At 42.0% G+C, this 26,879-nt stretch overlaps 1 protein-coding gene across 1 annotated transcript; it reads left to right on the forward strand.

The window, feature by feature from the left end:
- Nucleotides 1–112: 112 nt before the first annotated feature.
- NUDT3 (nudix hydrolase 3) lies at nt 113–26,879 on the forward strand. The gene is made up of 5 exons (XM_074925740.1): nt 113–619; nt 14,475–14,585; nt 22,500–22,544; nt 23,337–23,421; nt 24,402–26,879. Exons 1-5 carry the CDS (start codon nt 521–523, stop codon nt 24,569–24,571), a joined length of 510 nt encoding a protein of 169 aa, XP_074781841.1. The 5' UTR covers nt 113–520; the 3' UTR covers nt 24,572–26,879.

The following is a 26,879-nucleotide window of genomic DNA, read 5'->3' on the forward strand; positions in this document are numbered from 1 at the left end:
GGCGCCGTCTGCGCGGGGCAGGAGGTGGGGGGAGCGATTCTGGAAGCCGGGCTGCGCCGTCTGCGTGGCGGGCGCGCCGTGAAGCGGCAGGGGGCAGCCACCGCCTCCCCCGCCCGGCGGCTCTACGCCGTTTGCGTAGCGTGCCCCAAGATGGCGTCGCGGTCGTCGTCGTCGGCGGTGGCCGGAGCGCTGGCAGCGGCGGCGGAGCGGCTGGAAGTGAAGGGAGGGATGAGGCGGGCGAAAGGCGGCAGCGCGTAGCGGGCGGCTCCCGGCCTGCGGGAGACAGAGCGTAGACCGAGAAAGAGACTGTCGCGGGGAGGCGGCCCCCCTCCGTGTGTGTGTGTGTGTGTGTGTGTGTGTGTCCCCCGTCCTTCCCCGCCCGCCCCTCACGGGAGTCCCGGCGGGTCCTTCCCGGCGCCGTCACCCTGCCCACCCCCGCCCTTTAGGCCGCGGGCTTCGCCGTCCTCCGGCCTGCCGCCCCCCACCCCACCCCACCCCAGCCGCCCCCTCGGAGCGGAGGATGATGAAGCTCAAGTCCAACCAGACGCGCACCTACGACGGGGACGGCTACAAGAAGCGGGCGGCCTGCCTGTGCTTCCGCAGCGAGAGCGAGGAGGAGGTGAGGGCCGGGGGCCGCGGCCGGCCGGGGGTTGTGTCCCCCCCGGGGACAGGGGTGGGGGCGAAGCCGGGTCCCGCAGGGGACCCCCGAGCAGCGACCTGCGTCCCCGGAGCCGCCCGGGTGTGACTTGGTTGCGGCGGGATTTTTTTTTTTTTTTCCTAGGTGCAGTTAAGCATCGCTGGGAAAGTTGGTGTTTCCCCTTCTTCTTTATTTTTCTCCTCTAAACATGAGGAAAATGCCCAGAATGAAAGATTGTGTATCATGGGGTGGTGGAACAGTCTGGTAAGGAGTGTTGTGGCACGGGATGGGATTTGGCAGTTGAGTGGACCGACCACGCTGGCAGAACTTCAGTCCAGCACATCACATGAGATGGGAGAGGAAACCTGACCTTGGATTTATAAAAAGAAACTGGGATAAAAGGGGACTGATGGAGTGCCAGAAGCTGCTGTCCAGAGAGGCTTGGGAGGAAGTGGGAATTAAAGGTAGGTTGGTTAGTTTAAGAACGGCCGTGTTGCTAAGTGGTTGAATTGTCCGTGAAGTTAAAAGGAGAAACTTTACTCAGATGTGCAATTTTTGACTATTCCTTTTTAATATCTTCTCAGCATGGGCTTGAGTACTCGGGACAAGCTAGGCTGCAGGTCTTTTTTTGCTTCTTCTGGAATCAGGCATACTTCATTTCATTTACTGGTTCCTGAGTGGTTGTGCTAAAGTCTTTGTTCTCCTGATTATCATATTTGTAGCTACAGGAAATCGGAAGGGAATGCAGACAAGTTCACTGGAGGAAAGTAAATTAGCATACTGTTCAGTTATTATTTAACATGGTGAAGGAGGCTTGACAAACCCTTTGTAGCTGTGCTGTCATGGTGAGGAGTGTCAACATTTCAAGCATAAACGGTCTGAAATGAAAGCAGTATGTTTTGGTGAAGCGTTCGTTGTAGCTGGACTTTCAGGAAATTTATGATACTTTGAACTGACTATGAAGAACGTAATCATATCATGTAGTAATACTGGGGCTAATCAGCACTGGGTGGTTGAAGGCACCTGCGTTTCCTGATGCAATTTTACACAATTTGTGCGGCAAGTGTGGCAACTCTTCTCAAGAGTTAGATGCTTGACCATATTTGATTGCAGTATGGTTGAAAATAGAAATGTGATTTTAACAGTTGCCTGATGCAGTCAGCTTTTGAGTGGTAGTTAGTCTTTATTTTACGATTCCTCATTTTGCAGTGTCATACGGGCTCCAGCTTACCCCACGGCAGTGGTCTGGTATGTCCTCTGCCAGTGGGGACTGGTGTCCAGAGCTCTTACGGTGTTGGTACACAAAGGTTTGCTAACATGGCAGTTTCACAATAACGGCCTGAGATTGTTGAAGAAGGAAGAGTAAACTCGTTCTAGACGCATGCTAACTTGTGACAGATTTCTTTCAGTGTAGGTTAAGCTGGTTGGGTTTGTTTATGGTCAAGCTTTAAAGCCATTTTTATGTCAAAGTTGTGTCTGTGTTGTGGTTTGCAACAACTTCCAGTGGATTGAAAATCTCATTTAATTTAAATTGGTACAATTTCAGACTTTAGTTTCAAGGTAAGACCTAGAGTAGAAAAATCTGTTTCCTGTTTCAAAGGGGGGAGTTCAGAGGTAGTTGTCTCCCTGTGCTTATTGTGCCTTGTCATCTCCATGGGTCTGTTACAAAGGCAGCAAGCGAAGCTCTGGAAAACTTTTTGGGTATCAGGGCAATAGAGGTTCTCGCGCGAGCATCGTTTCCTTGCTGGAGCTTCGGTCGCTGTTCGTGACTGGCCTTGTCTCTGATCTCCCCAGTAAAATCAGGTGGTGTGTTGTACTGTTCTGCGACCCATAAAGGAGCACTAATTGCTTTGTAAATGATGCAGCACGGGATGTAGATTGATTTCCTCAAGTATGTGCATGTGTGTGCTTTTTTATAAGTGAGCCACAGAAATAGTAAAGCAATGAATTAGTTTTTACTTTGAATTAGCCTCCGAAGGACATCACAGAGCCTTTGGAACGCCGTATTTATTTATGGTACCTGTGTATTTAACGCAGAGCTGAAACTGTGTCCTGTGTTCTCCTCTATTACACACCTATTGCAGTAGCTGGTCATGAAGTGGACCTTTTCACAAATGTGTTTAGGAAAGGTATTATCGAGTCACACCACTCTGAACACGCGCCCCAGAATGGATTCCTTCCACAGCTACTGCTCTTCATCTTAGTCAAAAGGCCTAGAAGCCATTTAAGTTATGCTTGTATCGATTACTGAAATCAGCAAGCAAGAAACCTTGATTTTTATGGATTTCTCTTCCTAATTATTCCTTAGGTTAGATCTCGCTTGTTGGTGTTTAAATAAACTTTTATTTGAGAGAAGTCTACTTGTCTGCTTTTACTGTTACTTGTACTTTCATAAAAAGAAAGGTGTCATCTGTACACAATTACATAGTTTAACATGTCTGTGAAAGATTTCTGTTTCTCTTGGAGAATAATACAATTTTTTGTGTGCTACTGCCATTTTATTATTGATTACTTCTATTTAAATGGAAATTGAGATCTATTTAAAAGGCCTCTCCAGGGAGGGGGGGAGGAAACAATCAAAGTATGTTAGTTAAAGACCCATTAAAAGCTTACTGTTTAAAAAGAAAACAAACATGTTTTGATAAATAATTTAAACTCACTGTATTTTAAAGTATTATTCTTTTCTAGGACTGTCTGGTTACTGTTTCTTTTAAGTGCTTAAGAAATAGTAGATCTAATCTCTTGTGTTTCTTCTTCATTTCCTGCTATGAATTTAAAAAAACAAATTTTTTTCCCTTTATTTTGAACCCCTAATTAGTTCCTAAATTATACAGTTTTGTCAATGAACAAGAAGAAATAAGAAAAATTCTGTTACTGCTTACAGAGGCGGCTACTTTTTTTTCTTTGTAGGTGTTTACCCCTAACTCATCAGTTCATTGATTTAATTTTCTTTAAATCTTAGCGATCAATGGAGGTTGCTAAAACAGCATCTCTTTGGTTAGGCATTATATTTTCAAATAAAGAGTCTTAACATAATAATACTTTATTTTCTTTTCAGTTTTTAAGTGATTTATTTTTTCCATATGCTGCTCAAGGTTGCACATTTTCTCTGTATTGCATTTGGAAGCTACTACTTTTGGACATGAAAGAAGCTCTGGAACATTTTTGGAAGACCAAACGTTGGCTGAAAAGATGTCTTTGTTACATATTCCCTTAAAAAAAAACATACAGGGAGAATTCATTTAAACATGAATCTCTAATGGAGCAAAAAAGACATTTCTTAATTGGGCTGTGTGGGGAAGAAAAAATCTGTATCTGTGTTGTTTCGTAAACAGCGAGCCACCACAGAGTGATGCCTCTTTGGGCAGGAGGGAGAACAGGGGAGTCAACAGACTCAGAGTGTGAACAGACTTCAAAAGACCTTTCAGACACCAAATGCCAGGACTCTGCTATTTTCATCTTTTCCAATGGTGTAAACTCCCTTGATACTTGCTGCTTCGGCAAAAGTGGGGAAGGAGAGCGTGCAGATCAAGAGATCCCAAGTCTTGCGTTATCTCTGAAATCACTCATTTTATTGCTTGTGATGTCAGTGCCTCTCAATATTGCTATTATGGTGTTATTTTTAAATAACACAAGTATTTTTTGTATAGACCAGCTGTTTCAATGAGGAAATGTTCCAGAAAATGTCACTAATGTCTTACTATTAAGAAGCAGATGGAAGCCTGCTCAATGGCAGCATCTCCGTGTTATATTTTAACAGAAATAAAAAGGAACCATTTGGCTTTAAGTCCTGCACTGGTGTAGCTACAGGTTTAAGCATGCCTGCATTGTATCTGGTGAAAGGACAAGCTGCTCATTAACAACTGGTATTTTTAAAGACTTTTGAAGGAAATGCTTCGGAAAGAATAGGATCCAGGATTGGTCGTCTTTTCTTAATTGTGAATGAAGTCTAAATTGAGATGAGAAAACAGAACTTTCACACAGCGTCTGGTAAGCGCCCTGGCTCTGCCGCTCTGTGAGCGTGCCAAGCCAGTACGGTCACCAAAAGCTACGTTTATGTAGCCCCACAACAGCTTCAGTTGGGGAAAGTAATTTGAATGCAAACTAACCTTTTTCTTCTTGCTTCTCCTGGGTCAGTTTGAAACCAAGCTGTGACGTAATACAGCAGTTCACAAATTTTAACTGTAGGCTGTGTTGGTGATCACACGGTGTTCCTGAGCCATTCTTTGTGCATTTGCTTCAATATAAATAAGAGCTAAAAACACTCAGAGTACTTCGCTGTTGGGACCTAAGGGGAGCCCAGCGTCATATGATCATCGTCCTTTAGTCCATATAGTCTCAGAATCTTTGTTCTGATGGCTCAGCTTGACTCTGTACCTTCCCTTCAGCTACATAAAAGGGTTGTGGTTGAAACCAAATCAAGTTCTCCCTGTCTGTTGCTAACACATTACCACATCTCCAGTAGGATATAGGGCAGTTTAGAAATAGTTCTCTTGCTTGTGCTTCTCCTGTCCCTCTTGGCTGTGCTTGTAGCTAGTTTTCTCCAAGAGCAAGAGAATAAACCTCTGCAACACCTCGCTTTCACCTTAAAAAGTGTTTAGCCTTTCCGTAAAGGCAGCTTTCATAAACAATTTTACAAGCAATTCCATGGTCTCTTGTACTTTCCCAAACTACAAAAGAATGAAAATTGTTAAATTTTCAGGTAATCTACTGGAAGCTCTGTGAGCTGTTGTGAAACTGGAGAATTGAGTCAGTTTTGTTCTACTACAGCTTAAGGAATGAATATGCAAAGAGGAGAGAGTTTACTCCACCCCTAGGTTTGTTGAGAAGGACCTGGCAGACAGGTGGTGGCCGCTGTCTCTTCTCCACATAACGCTTCTCTGGCATCTCTTTGATCTTAAATTCATTTATTGCCTGGCCAGAGGCTGTAGCTGTTTCTCCTACCTTTCCCTCCTCACCCGTTGTGTCCCAGTCCCAGCTGTTTTTTTTAAACTGATGATCGGCCCCCTGACTTGGTTCTTCTCAGCACTCTTCAGACAAGCTATTTGGAGGCAGGTAGAAGCAGTTGGGGGGTGTGCCTAGCTGGGACTGCTGCCAAAAGACCTAATCTTCTCATGGAGGGTTTCTCAAGGTCTGGAAAAAACAGCTCTTCCCCTTTTCTCAGGCAAAGGAGAATGCTCATATGCTTGGCTTTATCAATTTATTTTGAAATAAAGAAAATTATCCTGGTTTGCATACCTCTGTGATGGGGTTGCTCAGAAAAATTGAGTAGAATAAAATTAAGAAACTCTCATTTCTACCTTATGAATAGTAAATGTCAGTGTTCAGATGCTGTGTGTGTATATATATCTTTAAAAAAATATATATATAATGTTCAGCAGTTGGGAAGCAGGTACTCAGTTTCTTTAAACAGTAGTTCTTTTTCTGCTCAACTGAGAGACTGACTGCACAGGCTAGTCAAGGATCGTTCAAATTTTGTGTGTATTTATATCAGAATTTGTGTCTCTGTAGCTGTCTTTGTTGTGCAGTGGATAATGCACACTAACTCTTTGTTCTCAGAAATTTCACGTTAACATGTGAAATTCAGAGGGATACAATTACATACTGGGCAGATTTTTTTAAAGATGCTTCAGATGGTTTGAATGTTATTTTCATTCGTATTGACTTGGGTGGTTACTTGTGTAAATAACATATATTGATGTTTGCGTAGAATTAACTACTTATATTTGAAAAGCTTCTCAAGCGTTTTCATGGCTGTAGGGCTTTTGCATGCTTTATTTTATGAAAAGGACTTGTTAATCAAAACAGTAAGTGTATACATACGCAACTGCTGACATCCAGAGTCATTTGGTCTGCGTAAAAGGCCAAAATACTCCCTTCATTTCTTTTTTTTTTTTTTTTTTTTTTTTTTTCCCCTTATTAAAAAAGGCAGTTTACAAGCTAGCATTCCTTCTGGAAAAAGTCCACCTGGACAAGTTGTGGAAGTACCGAGTGGTCAACAAACTGGTTTTGACAGGCAGAAATAGCTTATCAGGTTTGGGGTCTTTTGCTGGGAGTGCCTCCTTATCAGCCCTTTGCTTCTGAAACAAGTGGCTGCTGGCTCAGGCATTTCAGCTGTTTTCTCTGTCCTGTCCCTGCAGTGAAAGGCATGTTGCAGATAATTTTTGTGGTTATCTAAAACACAATTTTGATGGAAGGAAAAGACTCCTGATTATGGTGTTTTTCAGTAAGAGTAAGCAGTCACTAAAGTCACAAGAAAACTGTACTAACAGAAATACGACCCTTGCAATTTTGAAGCCAGTGTAGCACTACGTGATGGTTTATTATTGTTATTCTAAGAAGTAGCCTAAAAACCAACAGGATTTTATTTTTTCCTTTATGGTTATAGTACTGTAGGTGCAATCCAAACGCTTGAAATTACTTGAACTTCTTCCAGTTCACCTCTTACTCTTTTGCCAAGACTTATGCTTTACTTCTGTCAAGTTCTGTAGCACGAACACTTTCACCCTTCTAGCTTTCTGTCATTAATTTCCTGCCTCCAGTTTCTAGCTACCACATTGGACGTTAAATCACACTATGCCACAGAGCAAGGTGCGGGTGTGAGTGTGAAAATAACACTTGTCTAATGAAATGTATATTGTTGGGGAACAGCAAAGCTCCTGCGAGGGCAGGCTGTTATGGTCAGGAGAGTTTTTCTGTGGCTTGCTCATGAGGTTGTGTGTATTCTTGTCTTAGCTAAAGCCATTGTCATGCTTAAAGCCAGCTGTAGCCTTGCTGACCACAGGCTGTACTTGTTACTACTATGTGCTAACTTCGTAACGTGCCCTGAATACCAAGGGGGTGGGAGAAGCCCTCGTGTAAGCCTTGGCATGCGTGTTTAGACCATCCTGCATTAGTAGTTTGGCAAAACGTGTGTTTTGTTGTAGTGTAATTGAGGTTGTGTTTCTGCCAGTTAAATTAGATTAATTTTTGCACAGCTTTGCTAACTACAGTGTTTCTTCCCCTCCTGTTCCTCTTGAACTCCGTCTGTCAGCGGTTCTTTAGTGTTTAAAGTTGGTTTGATGTGATTGAATCAAGATCTCAGTTTTGTCAGATGTAAAAGCATTAAGTACAATAACAATAATATATAGGGACTGTGAGAATGTTTGTTAACTTTGAGTAAAGCATAAAAGATCTTTGTTATGCTGGGCACAGAGCTGTACCGGCTACGGTATCCTGCCTGGTCATAGGGCAAATCGGAGAGCCGCTAGCACAGCTAAACTCCAAACTCCTGAATACAGAGACTCTTATTAAATTGAAACTTTCGAACAAAGACAGATTGTACAGGCAAAAATCATTGAAGTCAGCCATCTTCTCCACCAGTCTCACTACAGCGTGTTATGAGACATGTTACTTTCTTGCAGTCTGTGTTCTGATAAATAATGCTAAAGTGTGGAATGAGTTTAAATGTTGGGAGGTTTATGCTTTGGCCGCTATGCAAAATACATTATTTTGTGGCTTAATATTGATAGGAGGCATGTAAGAAAGTGCAGAGACCCTTTCAGTAGCCAGTAGCTATAGATTGATTTCTGGCAGCAGGATGCTGGTTGGGCCAAAACCCGTGTATTTAACATCTTGTCTGCTGTTTCTTAAGTCTGACAGCTTGATTGTCCTTAGGCTGGCATGTGTGGGTAGGACTGTCTTTTCCTGGAAGTCTGGAAAGTTCACAGCTCATTTTCTAATAATATTGTAGCCCAGCTTCTAATAACACTGTAACCCTTTTCATCTTTACTGTAATGCTTCTATGGTTCCTCTTTCTAGGAATCATGTTCCTTATAGTGTAGATACTCTTGTTTTATTTATGGGTGGTGGTTGTTTAAATCCGCCACAGCATGAAAGAACGTGGGAATCTCGCAATCTCTGTTAGCTGGGAATTAATTCTCTGCCTTATTTTGGTTGCCTAGTTTTTGTTTTGCAGAGCGCCATTATTTCTGTAGAAAAAGAAAAAAAAAAAAAAAACAAACACCAGACCCCTGATGTGAATACAACAGATTTGTATGTAATTAGGTTTCTTTAAGGTCAGCACTGTGTATCAGGGACTCCCAGATTTATCCCAGTGACAAACTCTTTTCCCCTTTTCCCATGGAGCTCCAAGCTCTGCATGTGGCAGTCCAGGCAGCCTTAGATGTCTCGGCATGTTTCCTGTCTCTTCTAGGGGAAAGTTTTTAGGCTGTACTAGATTTGTTTGGATTTTTTGTTTGCATGCTGCTTTGAAGGTTGCTTACCATGAGGGCTACAATCTAGCACTGTTTAGGAGCCCCTGCTGTCGACTTCAAACTTTGCTTATTTTTCTAACCTTTCTCTTATTTCATTGATTGTGTGTGGGAGCTACTTCAGGGCTGCCTTGTGCATTGCCAAAGGGGCTTATGTTGCTCATTTCCCTGCTTTGAAATGACATAATTGTCTTTCAAATCCTGGAAAACAGAACTTGGCCGTGTGACGTGATACCTGCAAATGCTTTTCCAAAAAGACTGCAAGACTTGGCCCCAAAATCTGCTCCCAAAATCCCTCATAGGCCAAGAGTCTCAGTAGCCATCCTAAACACATTTGCCTGGCAAGAATAAAATAAAAATGTCAACTTTCCTTTGTGTTTTGGCCTGATTTTAAAAAGTAAGTAATTTTTGGTATTTTTTAATGACTATTTTGATTAAAATATCTTCTTTAGCATATACTTGAATGGTTTTATGCAATAAAAAAGTTATTGAGCAAAAAATTTAGGTATCGAAGACATATGAGATGGTCCTTTAAAAAGCTGTACTCCTTAATTTGTAAAATTCATCTTATTGAAAAATGTTGAGTCTAATTGAGCAATGGAATAACATTTTTTATCATGTTATGTTGTAAAATGAACGCATAGTTGCTGTTCTCTGTCTTGTTTTTTTGGTGTAAGTTAACCTTATGCTATATCACATGCTTATTCTGAGATTTACAAAATTATTCTGACCTTGTTGTGGTAGAAATACAAACTATTACATCTCCCTTCTGCAACGTGCTCAGCTGGTATCTTTGCTTCCCCAGGTATTTTATGTTCACCCATCCGACTATCAGGGCGAAAAGGTTTCTGCAAGGGTATGCATTTCTTATCTTGGAAACAGCATTTGGGCTGTTACGCCCAAATATTAATTGTTTTCAGAAAGAGGTTGTTTTTCAGCAGATCTCATTTTACTGGCTTTGGGCCGGTTTGTAAATATTTGAATGATGTTGCCTTGTGACAGTATGCCTTGAGATCAGGTTCGTGACCACCTGAGGAACCTAAGCATACACAAGTCTATGGGACCTGACGAGATGCATCCCAGAGTCCTGAGGGAGTTGGCTGATGTATCTGCCAAGCCACTCCCCATGATATTTGAGAAGTCATGGTAGTCAAGGAAAAACCCTGGTGACTGGAAAAAGGGAAACATTGTGCCCATTTTTAAAAAGGGTAGAAAGGAGGACCCTGGGAAGTCACCCTGTCAGCCTCACCCCTGTGCCTGGGAAGATCACAGAACAGATCCTCTTAGAAGCTGTGCTAAGGCACATGGAGGTCGGGGAGGGGATTGGAGACAGCCAGCGTGGCTGCACCCAGGGCAAGTCCTGCCTGACCAACCTAGTGGCCTTCTATGATTGAATGACTTCATCAGTGGACAAGGGAAGAGCTACAGATGTCGTCTAGCTGGACTTCTGTAAGGCCTTTGACATGGTCCCCCGTAACATCCTTCTCTTTAAATTGGAGAGAGATGGATTTGATGGGTGGACTGTTTGGTGGATGAAGAATTGGTTGGTTGGTCACATCCAGAGGGTATTGGTCAATGGCTCAATGTCCAGATGGAGATCGGTGACAAGTGGTGCCCCTCAGGGGTCCATACTGGGACCAGTACTGGTTAATATCTTCATGAATGATGTAGTGAAATCGAGTGCACCCTCAGCAGGTTTGCAGATGACACCAAGCTGAGTGGTGCTGTTGACACACCGGAGGGACAGGATGCCATCCGGAAGGACCTGGACAAGCTCGAGCAGTGGGCCTGTGTGAACCTCATGAAGTTCAACAAGGCCAAGTTCAAGGTCCTCCACATGGGTCAGGGCAACCCCTGGTGTCAGTACTGAGGGATGAAGGGGTTGAGAGCAGCCCTGAGGAGAAGGACTTGGTTGTTGGCTTGTTGGCTGACAAGGTATGCTCACAGCCCAGAAAGCCAAACGTATCATGGGCTACATCAAAAGAAGGGTGACCAGCAGGTCAAGGGAGGTGATCTTGCCCCTCTACTCTGCTCTAGTGAGACCCCACCTGCAGTGCTGTGTCCAGCTCTGGAGTCCTCAGCACAGGAAAGACATGGACCTGCTGGAGTGGGTCCAGAGGAGGCCACAAAAATGATCGGAGGACTGGAACACCTCTCCTGTGAAGACAGGCTGAGACAGTTGTTCAGCCTGGAGAAGAAAAGGCTCTGAGGAGACCTTATAGCAGCCTTTCAGTACTTAAAAGGGGCTTATAAGAAAGATGGAGAAAACTTTTTAGCAGGGCCTGTGATAAGACAAGGGGCAATAGTTTTAAACTAAAAGAGGGTAGATTCAGACTGCATATAAGGAAGAAACGTTTTACGATGAGGGTGGTGGAACACTGGAGCAGGTTGCCCACAGAGGTGGTAGGTGCCCCGTAGCTGAAAACATTCATGGTCAGGTTGGACAAGGCTTGGAGCAACCTGGTCTAATGGAAGATGTCCCTGCTCGTTGAAGGGGTGTTGGACTAGATGACCTTTAAAGGTCCCTTCCAACCCAAACCATTCTATGATTTGGATTATAACGACCTCTTTACTTGTTCCGTTTGAATGCGCTGCATGTCTTGGGACACAGGACTTTTTTAGATGTGTGGGTTTTTAAAACACAACAGTGTCTCACCCTCATTTTGAACTAGGCCCCTTTGTCTTGGGAGAGCTCATTGGTAGCAATATCCTGTTTAAAGTTGTTTTAAAAGAATGACCTTGTAGGGCATGTTTCCTGCTTGCTCTTGATGGGATTTCCTTTTTATTAAACAGGAAATAGTCTGATTACATAAAAGTGTGAGAATGACAGGTTTTTCCTTCCCAGTGAGGGTTGTTCATGTTAATTCTATTCAGAAAACGCTCAACTGCCAGAGCAGCTGAAGTTAATTTACTTTGCCTAAAACTGTTGTTTACACCTAAAAGTTCCTACTAGTGTGTTGCTAAAGCATTGTCTTAAGTCTGAGCGGTCCAGCAGGCTTTCCTGTACAACTCTTTGTAAAGGGATTTTCTTAGCAGATACTTTTTCTCACAAGTGGAAGGTGGCAGGAGTTCAACGGCATGAAGTGTGCTGTGCTGTTTCAAAGATCTGTTTCTGCGGCTTTTTTTAATCTCTTCTTTCCCCCCCCCCCCCCCCTTTCTTTCTTTGATCTGGCACTCTGAATTGAAATCGGAAACGACAAAGGTGATGCTTCCTTACCTGGCAAGAAAGTGTATACTTGAAATGCCCATTCCTTTTCTTTTAACTTTGTCCTCAGAATCACCTGCTGACCTGAAGTTAGGAATTTCAGTCCACGCTCTCCTGTGTACGATACTGGTAATGAGTCAGGACAAAGTAAAAGTCCTGTAACATAATAGGAAAAGCTACTGTGGTGAGATGGCACAGGCCGGCGGAGTGCCTTGTGTGCTGAGCCTGCAGTGGCCAAATATTGGCAAACCAGAGGTGGCTGCTGGTGACGGCCTTGCAGCCCCAGCCATGGTACCTGGCTGCTGTCCCAAGCCTTGAAGGCTCTGAGGATGAATGAAGTTTACATTCCCTATTTAGGCATGCCTTACTGATCGCGTTTTATATGGATTGGATGTTTAGGGGAAAGGAATTCTGTCTTCCTCTTGAAGAAGGCCAAACGCCATGGGATGTTACTATGAGGCAAATGTTGTTCCGTTGCAACTGAAGCCAGAAGGTGGGTCAGGTAGTAAGCACCTCCATCAGGAGCCTGCAGAATTAAGGTAGCTCATTCAGCTTAATTAGTTTCTAGTGTGTATTTGCCTTAATTCAGTAGACAGACTGGGGAGTGTTCAGGGATTTAAATGGGGTTGTTTGATAAATGATACTTCTTCATGCATTGCAGGCTTGAGGTGTGGGTTCCAAGTGAAGCAGGTACAGGAGGCTTTGAGACACTGTTATTGGTGGGATCCACACAAAATTGCTGATTAGAGGAGTGCTGACATTTGAGAACACTGAGTTTAGTTCCAGATTTAGGAAAGGTTAGACCAGCAGTTGCCAGAACATCTGTTATGACCCCTCTTCAGTTTCTGCCTGAAGCTTTGCTACTCCTGGTTTGAGAGCTGTGGTTTGGACCCCCTCAACTGACCCTTGTCTCCTCACCCCGGTGTGTTCTAGTTTGTTGGCTCCCCTCTTTTCCCTGTGCTGAGCTGGTGTGGTCTGGGTGGCCCTGGAAAACGAAAAATCAGTTTGCAGGGCGGTCAGTTGGCAGATGAGAATTTTCAAAAGATAAAAGAATTTGGAAATCCTGGAAATCTTACACTTGTTTTTGTTTCAGAAGTTTAATTTTGAATTCTGTAGGTAGGTTTCCTCTGGATAATTAGTGCAAATCTTTTCATATCCTACTGGTAAATCAACATTTACACAGTAAAGCCTGGGATTTTAGTGTCTTGCAGAGTTTTAACTTTGAAATGTCAGATTGAAACTGTTAGAGCTGGCCTGTAACCTAATTGGACTGGTATGTTGGAAAGTTTCTGGAGCAAGTCACTTTGGCTCTAAGCTTTGTGCCAGTGAAATGATGAAGTATAGCATGATGACTCTAATGAACAAGCTTTGTTTAGAGAGCTGAAAAACAGTATTAGTTTTGTTTTTAGTTTCCATCTCTGCTCACGGATGTATTGCAAGCAGATTTAATAAGCACAGTGTCTCGATATTCTTTGGGAGAATTTTTAGCCAGTTGAGATTGTTAGTTAGCTTTTTTGTTTCTGGAAGACGACAGAACAAAAACTGAACTTGTACAGCGCAGAATTACGCTGGAATAAAATGTGTTTCAAGAAAAACTGCCACAGAGCATGCTTATGAAAAATTACTGCTGTGAAAATGGTTGAAGCATTTTCCTGATTCAAAAAAGTCTGTCCTTCTATGAAGCCTTTTCCTAGTAGTCTTATGTAGGCTTGTATTTTGCTTATATCTCCTTGAACAACCTCATCTAAACCAGAAGTAACCAAGTGCTGGGTCCAGAGCTGAACTCTTTGGTGCCTGCTGCAAAAGAATAGGCAAACAGGGAAGTTGAAAATCTCTGTTAAAACAACTGCACATAAATATTTTAGTAGGCAGTTACCTGGCTTGGTATGTCATTAGTGTAACCGCAGAGGCAGACAAGGACAAAGCTACCAATAAAATTAAATCAGTGTACTTCTGCAAAGGGTGAAGGTGCTGAGCAGCTTCTGTGCCATCTTGTGTTGTTTCCTGATGGGTATTCCAAGCTGTCAAGACTACATACAGCAGTGAACTCTTACACTGTAAATATTGTGATGCTGTGTTAAATAGTGAATTGTTGTTTGGGTATGCAGAGCCCTAATTTATTCAATGATGCACCAAAGCTATGAGGATAAATAATTTAGAGTGTTGGGAGTGCCTTGGTGTCACTGATAATGTAGTTTGCAGAGCTGTGTGAAAGGGGCTAAGGAAATTGTCTTGGAAAAAGTGGAGTATTTTCAAGGACTCGTGTTGGACTGGTCATGTTTGGAGGTGTGAGAGATGCAAGGACAACTTCTCTTCAGCTGTGCTCCGAAAAGGAGCGTTGCCTTGCACTGATACATCGGCTGTGCTCTGCTCTCCGCAGGTGCTGCTGGTTAGCAGTAGTCGTCATCCTGACCGATGGATTGTCCCTGGGGGTGGCATGGAGCCCGAGGAGGAGCCCAACATGGCAGCTGTGCGAGAAGTCTGTGAAGAGGTGAGTCTTTGTCAAGAATGGGAGCTCCTGGAGCTTCGCTGCTGACTGTTAGCCAAAGCTTTGTGAATTTGTTTTCATCTCTCTCGCTTTTCCTTAGGGTGAAGAGGAATATAAGGGTCACTGGTGATATCCCTATCATATGTGAGACGGAAACTGGAGTCCTAAATAAAGATAGCTTAGGAATGTAATTAAGGCTTTCAGAGTGAACTTTTCCTCACCTGGTACCTTTAACTGAAAATAGATAAAATTAACCTAATGTATTTCAATACACACGGTGATATTCTCAGTTTTGTATTTTCCATATGAAGAACAGTTTAAGAGAACTTCAAAAAACAGCTGTGCTTTCATGGAGCTATCTCATACTTAGGCAGAAGGTAGAAATAAGACTTTACGAGCCACTAAAGACACTTGAAATGTAGAGACCTCAATTTGTTTTGGTGTAGTACATATTTTGAGTTTTGTGTGAATAAGAGAAATTGATCCTAAGAGTTATAAGGAACAATTCCTAATGTGTTCCTGTTTTTGTGGTTTGTTTTTTGTTTTTTTTACTTGAGGCTATTTCAGAAAGGTCCTCACAGTTTGATCTGTATGGAGAAGGCGTATTTTTCTCTTAAAACTGGAAGAAATTTTTCCTAAGGAATTTAAAGACAACATTGCATGTAAAACATGTCTTTAGAATTTGCTTCTGAATATTATCAAATTAGAGAGATGCTTGGATTCAGAAATGATTAAATGATTATATATGGATGACCAAGTAGGTTTACAGTTATATAAGGCAGGATTAAAAATGCTTTCAAGAGGGTTATAAATCTTTATGCTGCAGAAGAGCAGAAATCAAGAGCTAATTGAAGGGGCTTGAGAGGAAGCTGCTTCGGTAGTTGTTTTATTTAATTGTCTGGTATGTGAAGGTTCTCTGAAGTATTTGGAAGTACTTGCTGCTGTCTAACAAAATGCTGAATATTTGGGCCTTTAGACTAATTTAATGTGGCAGTTCCTGAGTTGTGTGTTTCTCTTCGGACGTTTTTGCAATCTAGCAGTTTATCAGAAAGATTACACAGTCAAAGTTTATTTTGAGTGTCCTTAGGTCCCTCTAGTACCAGGGATTGCTGCTTGCAAATTTTATTTCCAGCTTGTAATACGGCTCCTGCTTTTTTAGTAACTCAGTGATCTTTCAAACACATTACAAGCCAAAGTGAGCTTAACCAGAACAATAGACATATTTTTAGCTGCAGACTCCTGCTTTACAACCCAATTGTTACTAATAATTAAGTTATTTGATACAGAAGTCAAGGGTTCATTCAGGAGATGCATGGCTTCACCTTTCAAATCCTTAAAATAAATCTGTATCGACCCTCCCTTCCTCAGGCAGCACAGTGCCTCGGAAGAGTCGCTCTCTTTCCATGACAGCTCGGTGGCTGAAAGGGAGCCTTGGCATGGGCTCAGTCTGCAGCGAAGAAACTGGTTTGGGCTGGCTGAGATAATCCCTTCTCGCTCAGCTGGTGCTCCCTCGCTCACGTGGACCGGTGCCGAATGAGAATGTAATTCAAACTGTGGCAGCCTGGCAGGGTTGAGTCATTCCCAGCGAAGCACCTATCTGCCTGAATGCCACTTGACAACCAGTAAACATCCAGAGCTCCAAAAGCAGCAGGGTTACCCCAACGGCTGACCTCCACGGCACCTAGTAGCTTGTGATGCGAACCCAGGGTGGGAATCTGAAATGGAGCTATCAGCTGCTGTTAGGATAAAGGCCTTCCTGAAAGCCTCCTGCAGAAGAGCAGCCTGTCATGTGTATAAAATTACTTGAGCTCTCCTCCAGCTTGTGATGAGGCTTGCTGACATGGGTGGAAAACACAGGCGAGCTTTTAGGTGCGCAAGGCTTTCCTCAAAGAGGTTTGTGTTCCAGCGCGCCGTTCACGATGCGCACACAAAATTATAATGTACATCAACTGTCTTAAGCTCAGCGAGCTGTTTACTGTAAAATGTTGCTGGGGAATGTGCAGGAGGGGAATGTTTGTTATATTACATCTGTAAAGGACTTCTGTGCCCCCAGTTTCCCGGCTTGCGCTGTTGATTTGGCAGGGGAGGTATTTTAGGAGGCTGCTTGCTGGGCAGCTGGTGCGCATGCCAGCTGGTAATCCTTGTTCATCCTTTCATGTGAACCGAGGCTTTTTCAGGTAGGTTGTAGCAGACACCGATTTCTGAGTAGGTTTGGTGTCTTTGCCCCTCTCCTGGGAGAGGCCTGTCTGTGTCTCACAAGGATACAAAAGCTTAGCTGAGCCAGATAGAGTCTGCTGCTTGTGTTGGGAGAGGGAAAATCCCGTTTCCTCTGTGTCGATGAACACAAAGTAATTTTTATCCTAAAAGAAGGTGGTTTGCATGCTGGTCAAAGTTATGGAAGAAATTTGTGGACTTGCTTTCACCAACTTTGGTACGGCTTTTCTGTTTTAATAGGAGACAGTTGGAAGAGCTGGAAGGACTCAATACCCTTTCAATTGCTTTTGGTCTTTGAAGATGACAATAGGCTGGTTTTTCTCAATACATTCTTTTTTGCATGGTATGCATTTGCTTTTTAAAATATGCTTCCCTAAACTAAGTTTTTTAACTTCTGCATCTGCTGTTTTAATTTCACCATGTACTTGTTGGAGTTTATCCATGTGATTGCTGGAATAATTGTCATAAAAAGAAATCTGACTTTTCCCTCTTTCTGATTTTCAAAATTTGAGAAGACTGTTCCAAAAGTGAAATGTTGTTTCTGAGTGAAACCTGTGATCCCTGTGTACCAGTTTGAGTTAGAAGTCCTTGTCCTAGTTTGAGCTAGTCCTTATCTGTATTAATCTCTACCAGCAGAAGTGTTGAAGTAGACAGGTACCAACACTTGTCATGCTTGCTGTTGTCTGCATAAAATTTGAAGTGACTTGAGTTCTTGGGCAGTGTTTTTAGGCAAAGTGGCAGTAGACAAGCACGCTAGCTCTGAATGAGAGCAGCCTTTTCAGAATAAAACCACATTTCTGACAGATTATTGAAAAATGATGTAGTTGGTCTGAGACAGCTGTAAACTCTAGGTGCAGTCTAAGTTTCACCTAGAAAAATGATATGCCCTTTTAAAACAGTCATTAGTGCCAGTGTAGTGTATTTTTTGCTTCTTATTCTTGGATTTTTTTGCTGTTGCATTCTCTTACCAAAATTAATTTTATGTTAGGAATAAGAGTTTTTTTATGGGTGTGAGCAACTGGTGAAGAACATGTTTTAGAAATAGATGCCTTAAATTAAACTTATTATAGAGTGACTTTGAAAAAAGCCTCCACACTCATCTGTTAAACCCAAAGGCATTTCATTTTGCACTTACAGCATCTTTCACATCCTGACCTTTAAATACTTAGTAAATGTCAAGTTCTATAAAATTATGGGCGTGTTAGTCGTGCTTTCTTCATGGGAATCAAAAGCCACATAAGTTGTGCTTGATCTGTGATCAAACAGGCAATTGATGCCAATATCAAAAATAGTCCATCTTGATAGTACTTTGATCTGGTTGCTAGACCTCTTTTTTTTTTTTTTCATTTCCCCTCTTAAACATGCTTTATAAATAATTTTTCTGTTTCGTGTATTTCGTTAGTGGTTTAGAATATGAATATTGATATCTTTCTGTGCTAAAATAGGAAGGCTTTTTTAAAAAAAAAAATATTGCAAGGACCATGGATGAATGACTGAGATGATGGCATTGAACTCTTCCTAGATTTAGTAATATTCAGTGCAAATAGTGGACCAAGTTCACTACTGTCTATTACCCTGTGTATTCTAAACTTCATAAAAATGAGTGCAACATCGTAAGGGTCTTCGCTCCGTCATGGTATTTAATTTCTTTTTCACAAATGTAAAAGCATATACTGGTGGTAATGCTGTAAAGAATTAGATGAATAAGTACAACCCTCTCTGAGACACAGGAGAGACAGCAAGAAAATTTGCCTAGCAGGTCTGTAATTGGTGTCTTTAGAACTTGTCTAAGCTAGCAGTCTTTATGGGTGTGATTTACTACCTTCACTGCAAGTATTAGAGCAAAGATTTGGGTGTTTTACCACAGTCCTCTTGCCCAGCGGTAATCTGTAGTAGATGCAGGCTTTGAGCCTAATAGAGCAAAGTAAAATAGCTGAAATTCCAACCCACATTTTCCTTAGCTCAGATGGAAGGAAATAAAAGCTGTCCCTAGGAACAGATGGTGTTGCTGCAGGCTGCTTTTTGCATCTGACCCGAACTTATTTTCAGCTTTGAAACCTGAACCTGCTGTTCTTGGATGTCTTCGGTAATTTTTCTTTATTAAAACAAGTTGTTCCATGAGCAGCAGAACTAGTAAAGCTTCATTTCCTCCAGATTTTTGTTCTTTGTCCTGAACGCTCAGCCCACCCCTCTGGGCGTGCGGCAGCGGTTTCAAGTCATGTGTTGTTTTGGGGCAGCTGGTTCTTGCTGTGATATCAATGCACTCTTGCTAGATCTATCTTTTCCTCCCGTGAGGGCTGCCCTGGACGTTGGAAGTTGATTTGGGTGTGCAGGGCAGTGAATAAGCAGCTCGCTTTGCAAGCTTGCTCTGTCCTTTTTTATACGTGAGTGTGCCTGTTTCTGGGGAATACTGTCCTTGGACTGATTTGATTTATTTTCACACCTGCAGATGGAACAGTTGTTGCTGGTGCTCTCCTGCCCCTTGTTGATGGGTTTAATAGTGTCCTCCTGGGGTGTGTGTGTATTTTGAGGATTGCAGTGTGGGCTCTGTGGGCAGCACTCCTAATGCTTGGTGGGGGGACTTGGGCCCAAATAAATGGTGCTGTCTCTGCCAGACACTTACTGTTGTGGCCTATGAGGGTGGAGGATTCTCAATCCATTTACTACCAAGGAGAAAATTCCTGAGTCATCTGGTGCAAATTAAGATTTAGATCCAGCTTCAATCCTGGATGAGCCTGTGATTTACGCTTTTAACTTTCCAAGAAAATGCTCATTGTCCTGCAGTGAGGATCTCGGGAAGGTGCTGAGGGGTTGGCCCGTAGGAAAGCAAGAGGCATGGAACTTGCCCAAAGAGGAGCCTGGCAGTTTTGTTGCTTGTTACCTAGCTTGCTTTATTAGTGATAACAGCTATAGGTTATTTGCTCCAATGCCTTGGGCAACTTATATGTTAGAAACTAGTGTACAAATGTGAATTCCACTTTCATGTTTGTTCCATTAAATGAAATACATGATTGTACAGAGACTATGGCTTTCCTATTTGTGTGTGAATTAAGTGCTTTGTCAAAAATAGGTGTGTAACAATCCAGTCAGTCTGTGTTAGATGTCCTGTATGTTGTCTTTAAAGTCCATTATACCAGTAAAATAGGATGAGAACGCCATTGGTCCCCAGGATGTAATGGCTGATGTGCTCTGCAGTTGTTGGTAAGGACTCACTTTATAAAAGCAGCCCAATATCTGTTTGAATCAAACCATTAATTTATGTCACCGTTTACTACTGCATGTGGTAAATTCATACATGAAGAAAACCTTAACACTTTTTTGAGTTGTCAGATGATAATTCAACATGGTTTTCCTACAGTGCGTGTTTGTCTTGGCATCGCTTTTTGTGCCTTTTTAGGTGAATAAGCCTAGGCAGAATGGAGAAGGATGATCTTAGTTTGCAGGCAGAATGTTATTTCCATCGCCTCTCTGTTTAACCAGAACAGAAGGAAGGGCTCCTCACCTGCCTGTATTATTTCAAGTGCAGTTTTGGAGCTGGGGATAAACTGCTTGGGAGGCTGGCTGTGCAGTATTCATGTTTAGTTTCCAGGCTGGCTAGTTGCCTGGAGATAAATTTGTTTCTAGTCAGGCTTGAGAGTTCACTAAACCATCACAACAACATCCCTGGCTTTTGATTCAGTGCCTCTTCGGGTAAGTAAGGAGAGCAGAAATTCAATAGCCTTCTCCAGGAACAAGTAAAGAAAATCAGTTTAAGACAGTTATTTACCTGAAACATTTGATTACACTTCACCTTTTAATATACTTATGTATGTATGTTGTGAAGGCGGAAGCCTTGTGTTCCTTTCTGTGTTATTGCTGGCTGATTGATATGGTTGCTTATCTAAAAAAAAAAAAACCCAACCAACAACCCACCATTTGAGGCTACTGAAGGAGTTCTTTGAATGAAATTCATTTGAAGTATTTGCCTTCCAGTTCTCTTGTGAGAGAGATTAGTCAAGGTTAGCAGCAACAGTTTTGCAGATGAGGTAAAATCACTCATCCGCAAAGGTCAGAACCAGTTATCTGCCCCTAGCCATGCTGGTGTGCGCACACACGCGTACGTTGACCTTCATGGAATTGCTGTTTGACTCCAGAAATAGCCTTGTGGTTAATAGTGGTCCACCTATGAGCTGAGCAAAATGTCAGAAACACTGATGAGACAATAAATTTTGCATCCAAAACCAACATAAAAGATTCAGTTGAAAAGCTCCTTCCTAGAAGCAGAGGTCAGGGAGCACGTTACAGAAAGGATTATAGATTTCCACGAATGCTTGTAGTAGTGGGAGCTACAAATCCTCCTCTCTGGGGACAGTTCTGCCATCAGCTATCATTAGAAATAATAGTGAGGTGTGCTCTGACTGTGTCGTTTGGTATTTCTGTGTGTTCATTTAGTAGGCTGGGAACTTAACCAGGAAAATATTTTAATTAATAAAAGTTCTTTCTAAAAGCATATAACTGTACAGCAACTAGTTAGTAGCTGAGCAAGTGGGAAACAGTGTATCTCAGCGGCTCAGGACAGGGAATTTGTCTTATTAAATATTTAGTTGCCCTCACCTGAACATCTTTTTTAAAAAAAAAAAAAAAGGTGGACATAATCAGGTCTATGTAACTTTTCTGCAAGAGCACAGTCACCATTTTCCTGAACTGTTTAGGATGTGTCCAAGCTGCTAGAGATGGCAGCTGAATTTACCTTCCAGACGTGGCCGGGGTTGTATGCCAGATTGTGCGTGTTGTTTCAGACCAATTAAGTTGTGAAGCAAAATCTCATCTTGTCTGTAGCATTTAAATTCCAACCGTTTCCAGTCGTAAAAAGAAAGGAATGTAAATTGTTGGGAAAAAAAGAGGGTTCTGGGGGCAGAAGATTGGGATGGCATTTTGCATGCATACATGATGCAACACCAGAGAGCAGAGGCGAGAAACAGCGCTCTGAAAAAATGCCTGAGCCACAGCAGTGAGTGGATATATAAAAAGTGACAGCAAATCAGATAAAGCGGGTAGATCCTCGGTAGTATTCAAGTAGAAGACAAAACTGTTGCTTAGATCTTCTCTTGATTTGTGTCTGTGCTTGATTCAAAAGTCTTCTTGCAGTGTGCATCTGCACTTTGTGTTCTGTCAAAAATAGCCTTGTTCCTGTTGCGGAGGCCACATTACAACATTGAAAATATATTTTATGTTTGTATTAGCTTACTTCAAATGTATGCGGGACATCCCTGAAATACCTGGTACCTAGTCATGTTGCTTCGGTGGTGTAAGTGGATGTCTTATATGTACTTTAAAGTTATTTTCTTAAACAATAATTTTAAAGGGATAAAACTGCTAAACCCCAGAGTAAATTTTATCCATGCTTAGTCTATAATAACCCTTAGAAGAGAATTCTGATCATTTGGAGTATATTGGTATGCAATCGTCAAATATTTTTTTTTTTCCTTCCACATTTAATTCAAAATTGTTTGAATATAGGAAAAACTCCTAGGAATGGATGTGTGCTTAGAGCTTGTGATACATTTCTGTCATTTTTCTTGTGACTGTGTTGCTTTCAGATTGACAGAATTTTACAGCATTTGCTTCCTGTTTTAAAGGAACTGCACCTGCACAACAAATAAGGAAATGTGTACTGACCTGTTGTTAAAGCATTTTTTTTTTCTCTCTTTGAACTTTTCATAGGCTGGAGTGAAAGGGACGTTAGGAAGATTAGTGGGAATTTTTGAGGTAAGTTTCAGGCACTGAGGCCGTGAAATTTTGATGCAGAAAATTGTCTTGGAATAAAAATCACTTCCTAGTTTGTGAAGTAAACTAGATAACTTGTTCGAAAGAAAAAGTTTAAAACTCCCTGTTTAAATAAAAATGTATACTGATCTTCCCAGTGATTGATTATCTGCAATTTCCACTTCGGTTGAAATCTTGAGTGATAAGCCAGTGTAACAGTGACTATTTTCAGTGCCTTCATACCTTTCTTGCTGCCAAAAAGAGGCCACGCACCAGCTGAGGAGCAGGGGCTCTCCTTTGTTCCTTAGCACCTGCCATCACCGGGTGCCAAACTGGCCTCTGCAACTGGTGGAGCATGTGTGCTCCTGTGAGGAGTCTGGTCACACCTGATGAGTGCTGCTGAGACTCAGGGTCAACAGGTACCAGACGCAGCTCTTTTTATAGTTATTTTTTCACTAACTACTTCGGAGCTGTGTGAAATAGATAAAAATCTTTCCTGTGGTTTTGTTTTTTCACCAGCTGGGGAACTGATTTATAAGCGTATCCATCCACCAAATACTTCCTTACAGATTAGGAACTGGACATTTTGGCCGCAATCCCTACTAATATTTTCAGGCCTCTCATTTAGAATGCAGCAGTTTTTAATAGCTAAGAACAAGCTGTATTGTGAGAGAAACTGCACGTAAGGTACTGCAGCATCGTAGCGAGGCAGCTTGCAACTTGTAGCTGCCATGTGCCCGCCTGCTTTTTTTCCCTTGGTAGCTTTGTTGTTATCCTGTTCCCCTTGCCTTCTAGAATCGGGACAGGAAACACAGGACATATGTTTACGTACTTATCGTCACAGAAGTGTTGGAAGACTGGGAGGACTCTGTCAATATAGGTAAGCTCTTTGTACTTGCTAGCATTAATTGGTTCAATGCAGACAAAACACGTCAGCTTAGCACCCCTCTGGGAGCTGGAATCCTTGTGAGAGTGGTGGAGAAAAGTTGCAGTGATGTGCCCTTTGGTTGCTTGGCAAAAAAAATTGTGGTCAAATTGATGCTTTTGTAACCTCTGTGGCCCAAGAGTAGTCAATTCAGCTGTACAGCTGCCTCTACAGCAATTTTTGCATTTAATTCTTGCATTTAAGATACAAAGTAAAGAGCACGAAGAGCTGTCCTTTCTAAGACTAGAATAAAATGTACATGGGCCACATGGGATTAGTCGTTGGCCGTTGTCTTTTGAAATCTTTGCATTTAAATGAGATTCCCAAATGAAAATGAAGGTGGTGTTCTGCACAAGGTTTGCCAGTAGCTCTATAGCACCCGTAACGTGATTTTCCTCAGGCTGTGTAAAGAAGAGGTTTTATGGAAAGAGTTAAAAAATGAGCACTGAGGACAGCAAAATGAGTGAGTGCTGTCCACCAGAAACGGAGGCTCACTTACAAATTGATGGAAATTGGGTGATGGTTGGTGTGTGTTATTGTGGGTTGTCTTAAAATAAGTATCTGACTTGAATAGAAATTGCAGAAATAGCAAAAGAGATGTGTGGGGTTTGTTTTGTTTTGTTTTTAATTGAGGAAATGCAAGACTGGTTTGTTTGGACAGTGAATATACTGCCCTAAACAGATACCTGTCACGGGGATAGAGGAGCCATCAGTGTGGTGTTTGGAGTAGGTGGCCCTCGAGATCGGAGAATCCTGAGAGAAAATTCCTCAGTATCTTTTGAACTGATGCTTTTTTACACAATGAAATTATTCTTGCAGCATTAGTGCACGTGAGAACGATTGAAAATTAAGTGGAACGAATCAAAAGTAATGTTTAAACATAGAAAGGATAACATCATTTTCTTGCAGCTACTGATTTTCCTTTTTGCCCACAGGAAGGAAAAGGGAATGGTTTAAGATAGAAGATGCCATAAAAGTTCTGCAGTATCATAAACCAGTGCAGGCCTCGTATTTTGAAACCTTGAGGCAAGGTTGTTTGGCAAACAACGGCACTCCTGTCATGACCACGACGTACTCTGAGAGCTCCGTGTCTGACATCAGATGACTGAAGACGTCCCTATAAGAGAAATTTTGAGAAAAAAACTGAAACATGGATTTCCCTCCCCTCTCCCCTTTTTCACATGCCTCCTCTATCAAACAAGGCATGGGCAGCAGCCTGTGGCAGAGCAAGTGTTAAAGAGTGCTGCAATTTAGTGCAAGGTGGGATTTTTTTTCTTTTGTTGGCTTTTTTTGCTTTTTTGGATATGTATTTTGTAAAATACATTTTGTGCATGAAGTGCCCCTTTCCCATTACACCGCTTCCAATGGCCTGGCGAGCGAGGCTGCCAGTTTGGCCTCTGCCTTGTGTTCTGAAGTGTCCCGTTTGTGTCATCCCAGCCATAGCCACTTTTTTTTTTTTAATTAAAAGACTTCAAATGTGAGATCAGCTCTTTAAGTCTTAGTCTGTACTGTAAGGTGCTGTTCAGACCTGTGTGGTGGTCACTTTCAGCACATATGTATAAACTTTTTTTAGATGGAGAATCTAACATTTTAATTTTGCGGGAATTTTTTTAATCCTGGTCTGCTTCTGAAAAGAAGGGTTCATAATTAATCTGTTTGCCTTTTGTTCTGTTTTTTAAAAAATATACATTCTGTGACAGTGCTAGTGGCTGGGCCAGTTTACTCCCCATTCAGTATCTTCTGACTTAGTGCAGTGACACTTGAAGTTGAGGGCAGAGTTCTGATCACCTGCAGACATCCCTCCGGCTCCGTTGCTTCTCCTACAGCTTCCGCCAATGTTTCTGCATTTACATCAAAACGAAACAAAAAAGGAGTTGGTCTTCTAACACATGGCCAAAAATAAATAGCCTCAGAAACGCTATGATAGAAACTGAATTTCATTGTCTGTGGTAGAAATTGGGGATTCAGAGTGGGGTCAAAGTCTGAGAAACTGGAGCGTCAATCACCAATGCTGTTCTGCTGATCCCGCTGCGTTCTGCTGATGTCTCTTCTTGTCCACATGCCTTATACCGTGCTGAACTGGATACTTGTAATTTGTGCTAAAGCATTGGATTGTACTTACTGAGTGTTAGTGCATGAACCCTCGGTTGGATAACCATGTGTGTCCCTGAAAAGAAGTCCTGGGGGAAAAATTCAGGTGTTCAATCTCTTGTCCTGTGGTTCTGCAGCACTTAACATTGCACCATGGAGCATGTTCAAAATGTTTAAACTCTCCCTCTGTGAAAGGTACAGCTGACTCCCGAGCAGAATTGCTAGCTGGAGAAGTACACTGTTTAATAGGATAGTTCCCCTGATGCATTGGCACGCTTCACATTATTATTATTTTTTTTGTTGTTGTTTTTATTGATGTAAGTTTCATGCTGTCTTGATTTGCCAACAGTGTTGTCTGGTTGGGAAATAAAATGGGAAGGGTTGGGGCTGGGGGTGGGTTGAGACAGATACAAGTTTTGGGAGGGGCATTAATTAATCCCTGGCTTGGGACAAGAAGTAGTTGCTGAATTCAGTAACTTCTCCTTTGTCGGAGCATAGCCAAGATGTGAAATTAAATCTGCAGTACTCTTTTTTTTCTTTTTTTTTCCCTCCTTTATTTTTTTTTCCTCCTCTTTATTTAACAAAAAATATTCTAATAAATACTCACTGTTCCAGAGTTTTCTCTGTTCCCGAGAAGCGCTTACAATATGAAAATCTGATAGAAATATCCATGGAGCCCGGGACAAGGGGGAATGGTATCCTTGCTGCTTTGGCAAGAAGCTGTTCATTTTAAGATCCTATTCTGTTCCTTTACTTGTTCTCCTTGCTTTCATCAGTGTGGAGTAGCAAGGCCAAAAGCAGTGCCAGTGATTGCTAACATGAAAAACCACGCATAAGAAAAAGCTGAGAGGCATTATTCAAGAAGTAGCTTGAAACTGAGCATCTGGAATTGAGCCTAAATTACACCAGTTCAGTTCACTTCAACTTAGAGACGAATGTACAATGCTTTCTTACTCTGTGCTGATCGGCCTGAACCAAACTCTCAAAAGGGCTTGAATATTGTATCTGGAAGCGTACAAGAAATTCAGACAGTCCGCTGTTACCAGCCCTGAGTGGCACCTAACACAGCCATCTACTGCCTTCAATTGAGTTTTTGTCTTTACTGTACAGATTAGTATGTTGAAAATGGTTTGCAACAAAACAGCTGGTACTCCTGAAAGGGTAACTGCAGTTTTAATATCAACAGCATGCACACTTTTGTTTTTAAAACTAAAAATGTTTTTACAGGGCTGTTAAACTGACAATTTAGGGTAGAATATTGTTAATGATTTGCTAATGGCTTATTTGTTTGGGTCAGAAAAATAAATTGTGCCAAGAAAGTG

This window comes from Athene noctua, chromosome 23, assembly GCF_965140245.1.
Source record: "Athene noctua chromosome 23, bAthNoc1.hap1.1, whole genome shotgun sequence".
Taxonomy (NCBI): Eukaryota; Metazoa; Chordata; class Aves; order Strigiformes; family Strigidae; genus Athene; species Athene noctua.

Bases quoted from the DNA above. Each gene is read 5' to 3' on its own strand.
- NUDT3 (XM_074925740.1), top strand. From the start codon at position 521: ATGATGAAGCTCAAGTCCAACCAGACGCGCACCTACGACGGGGACGGC. The intron at 620-14,474 runs GTGAGGGCCGGG...TGCTCTCCGCAG, and splicing joins GCAGCGAGAGCGAGGAGGAG to GTGCTGCTGGTTAGCAGTAG. The intron at 22,545-23,336 runs GTAAGTTTCAGG...CTTGCCTTCTAG, and splicing joins GATTAGTGGGAATTTTTGAG to AATCGGGACAGGAAACACAG.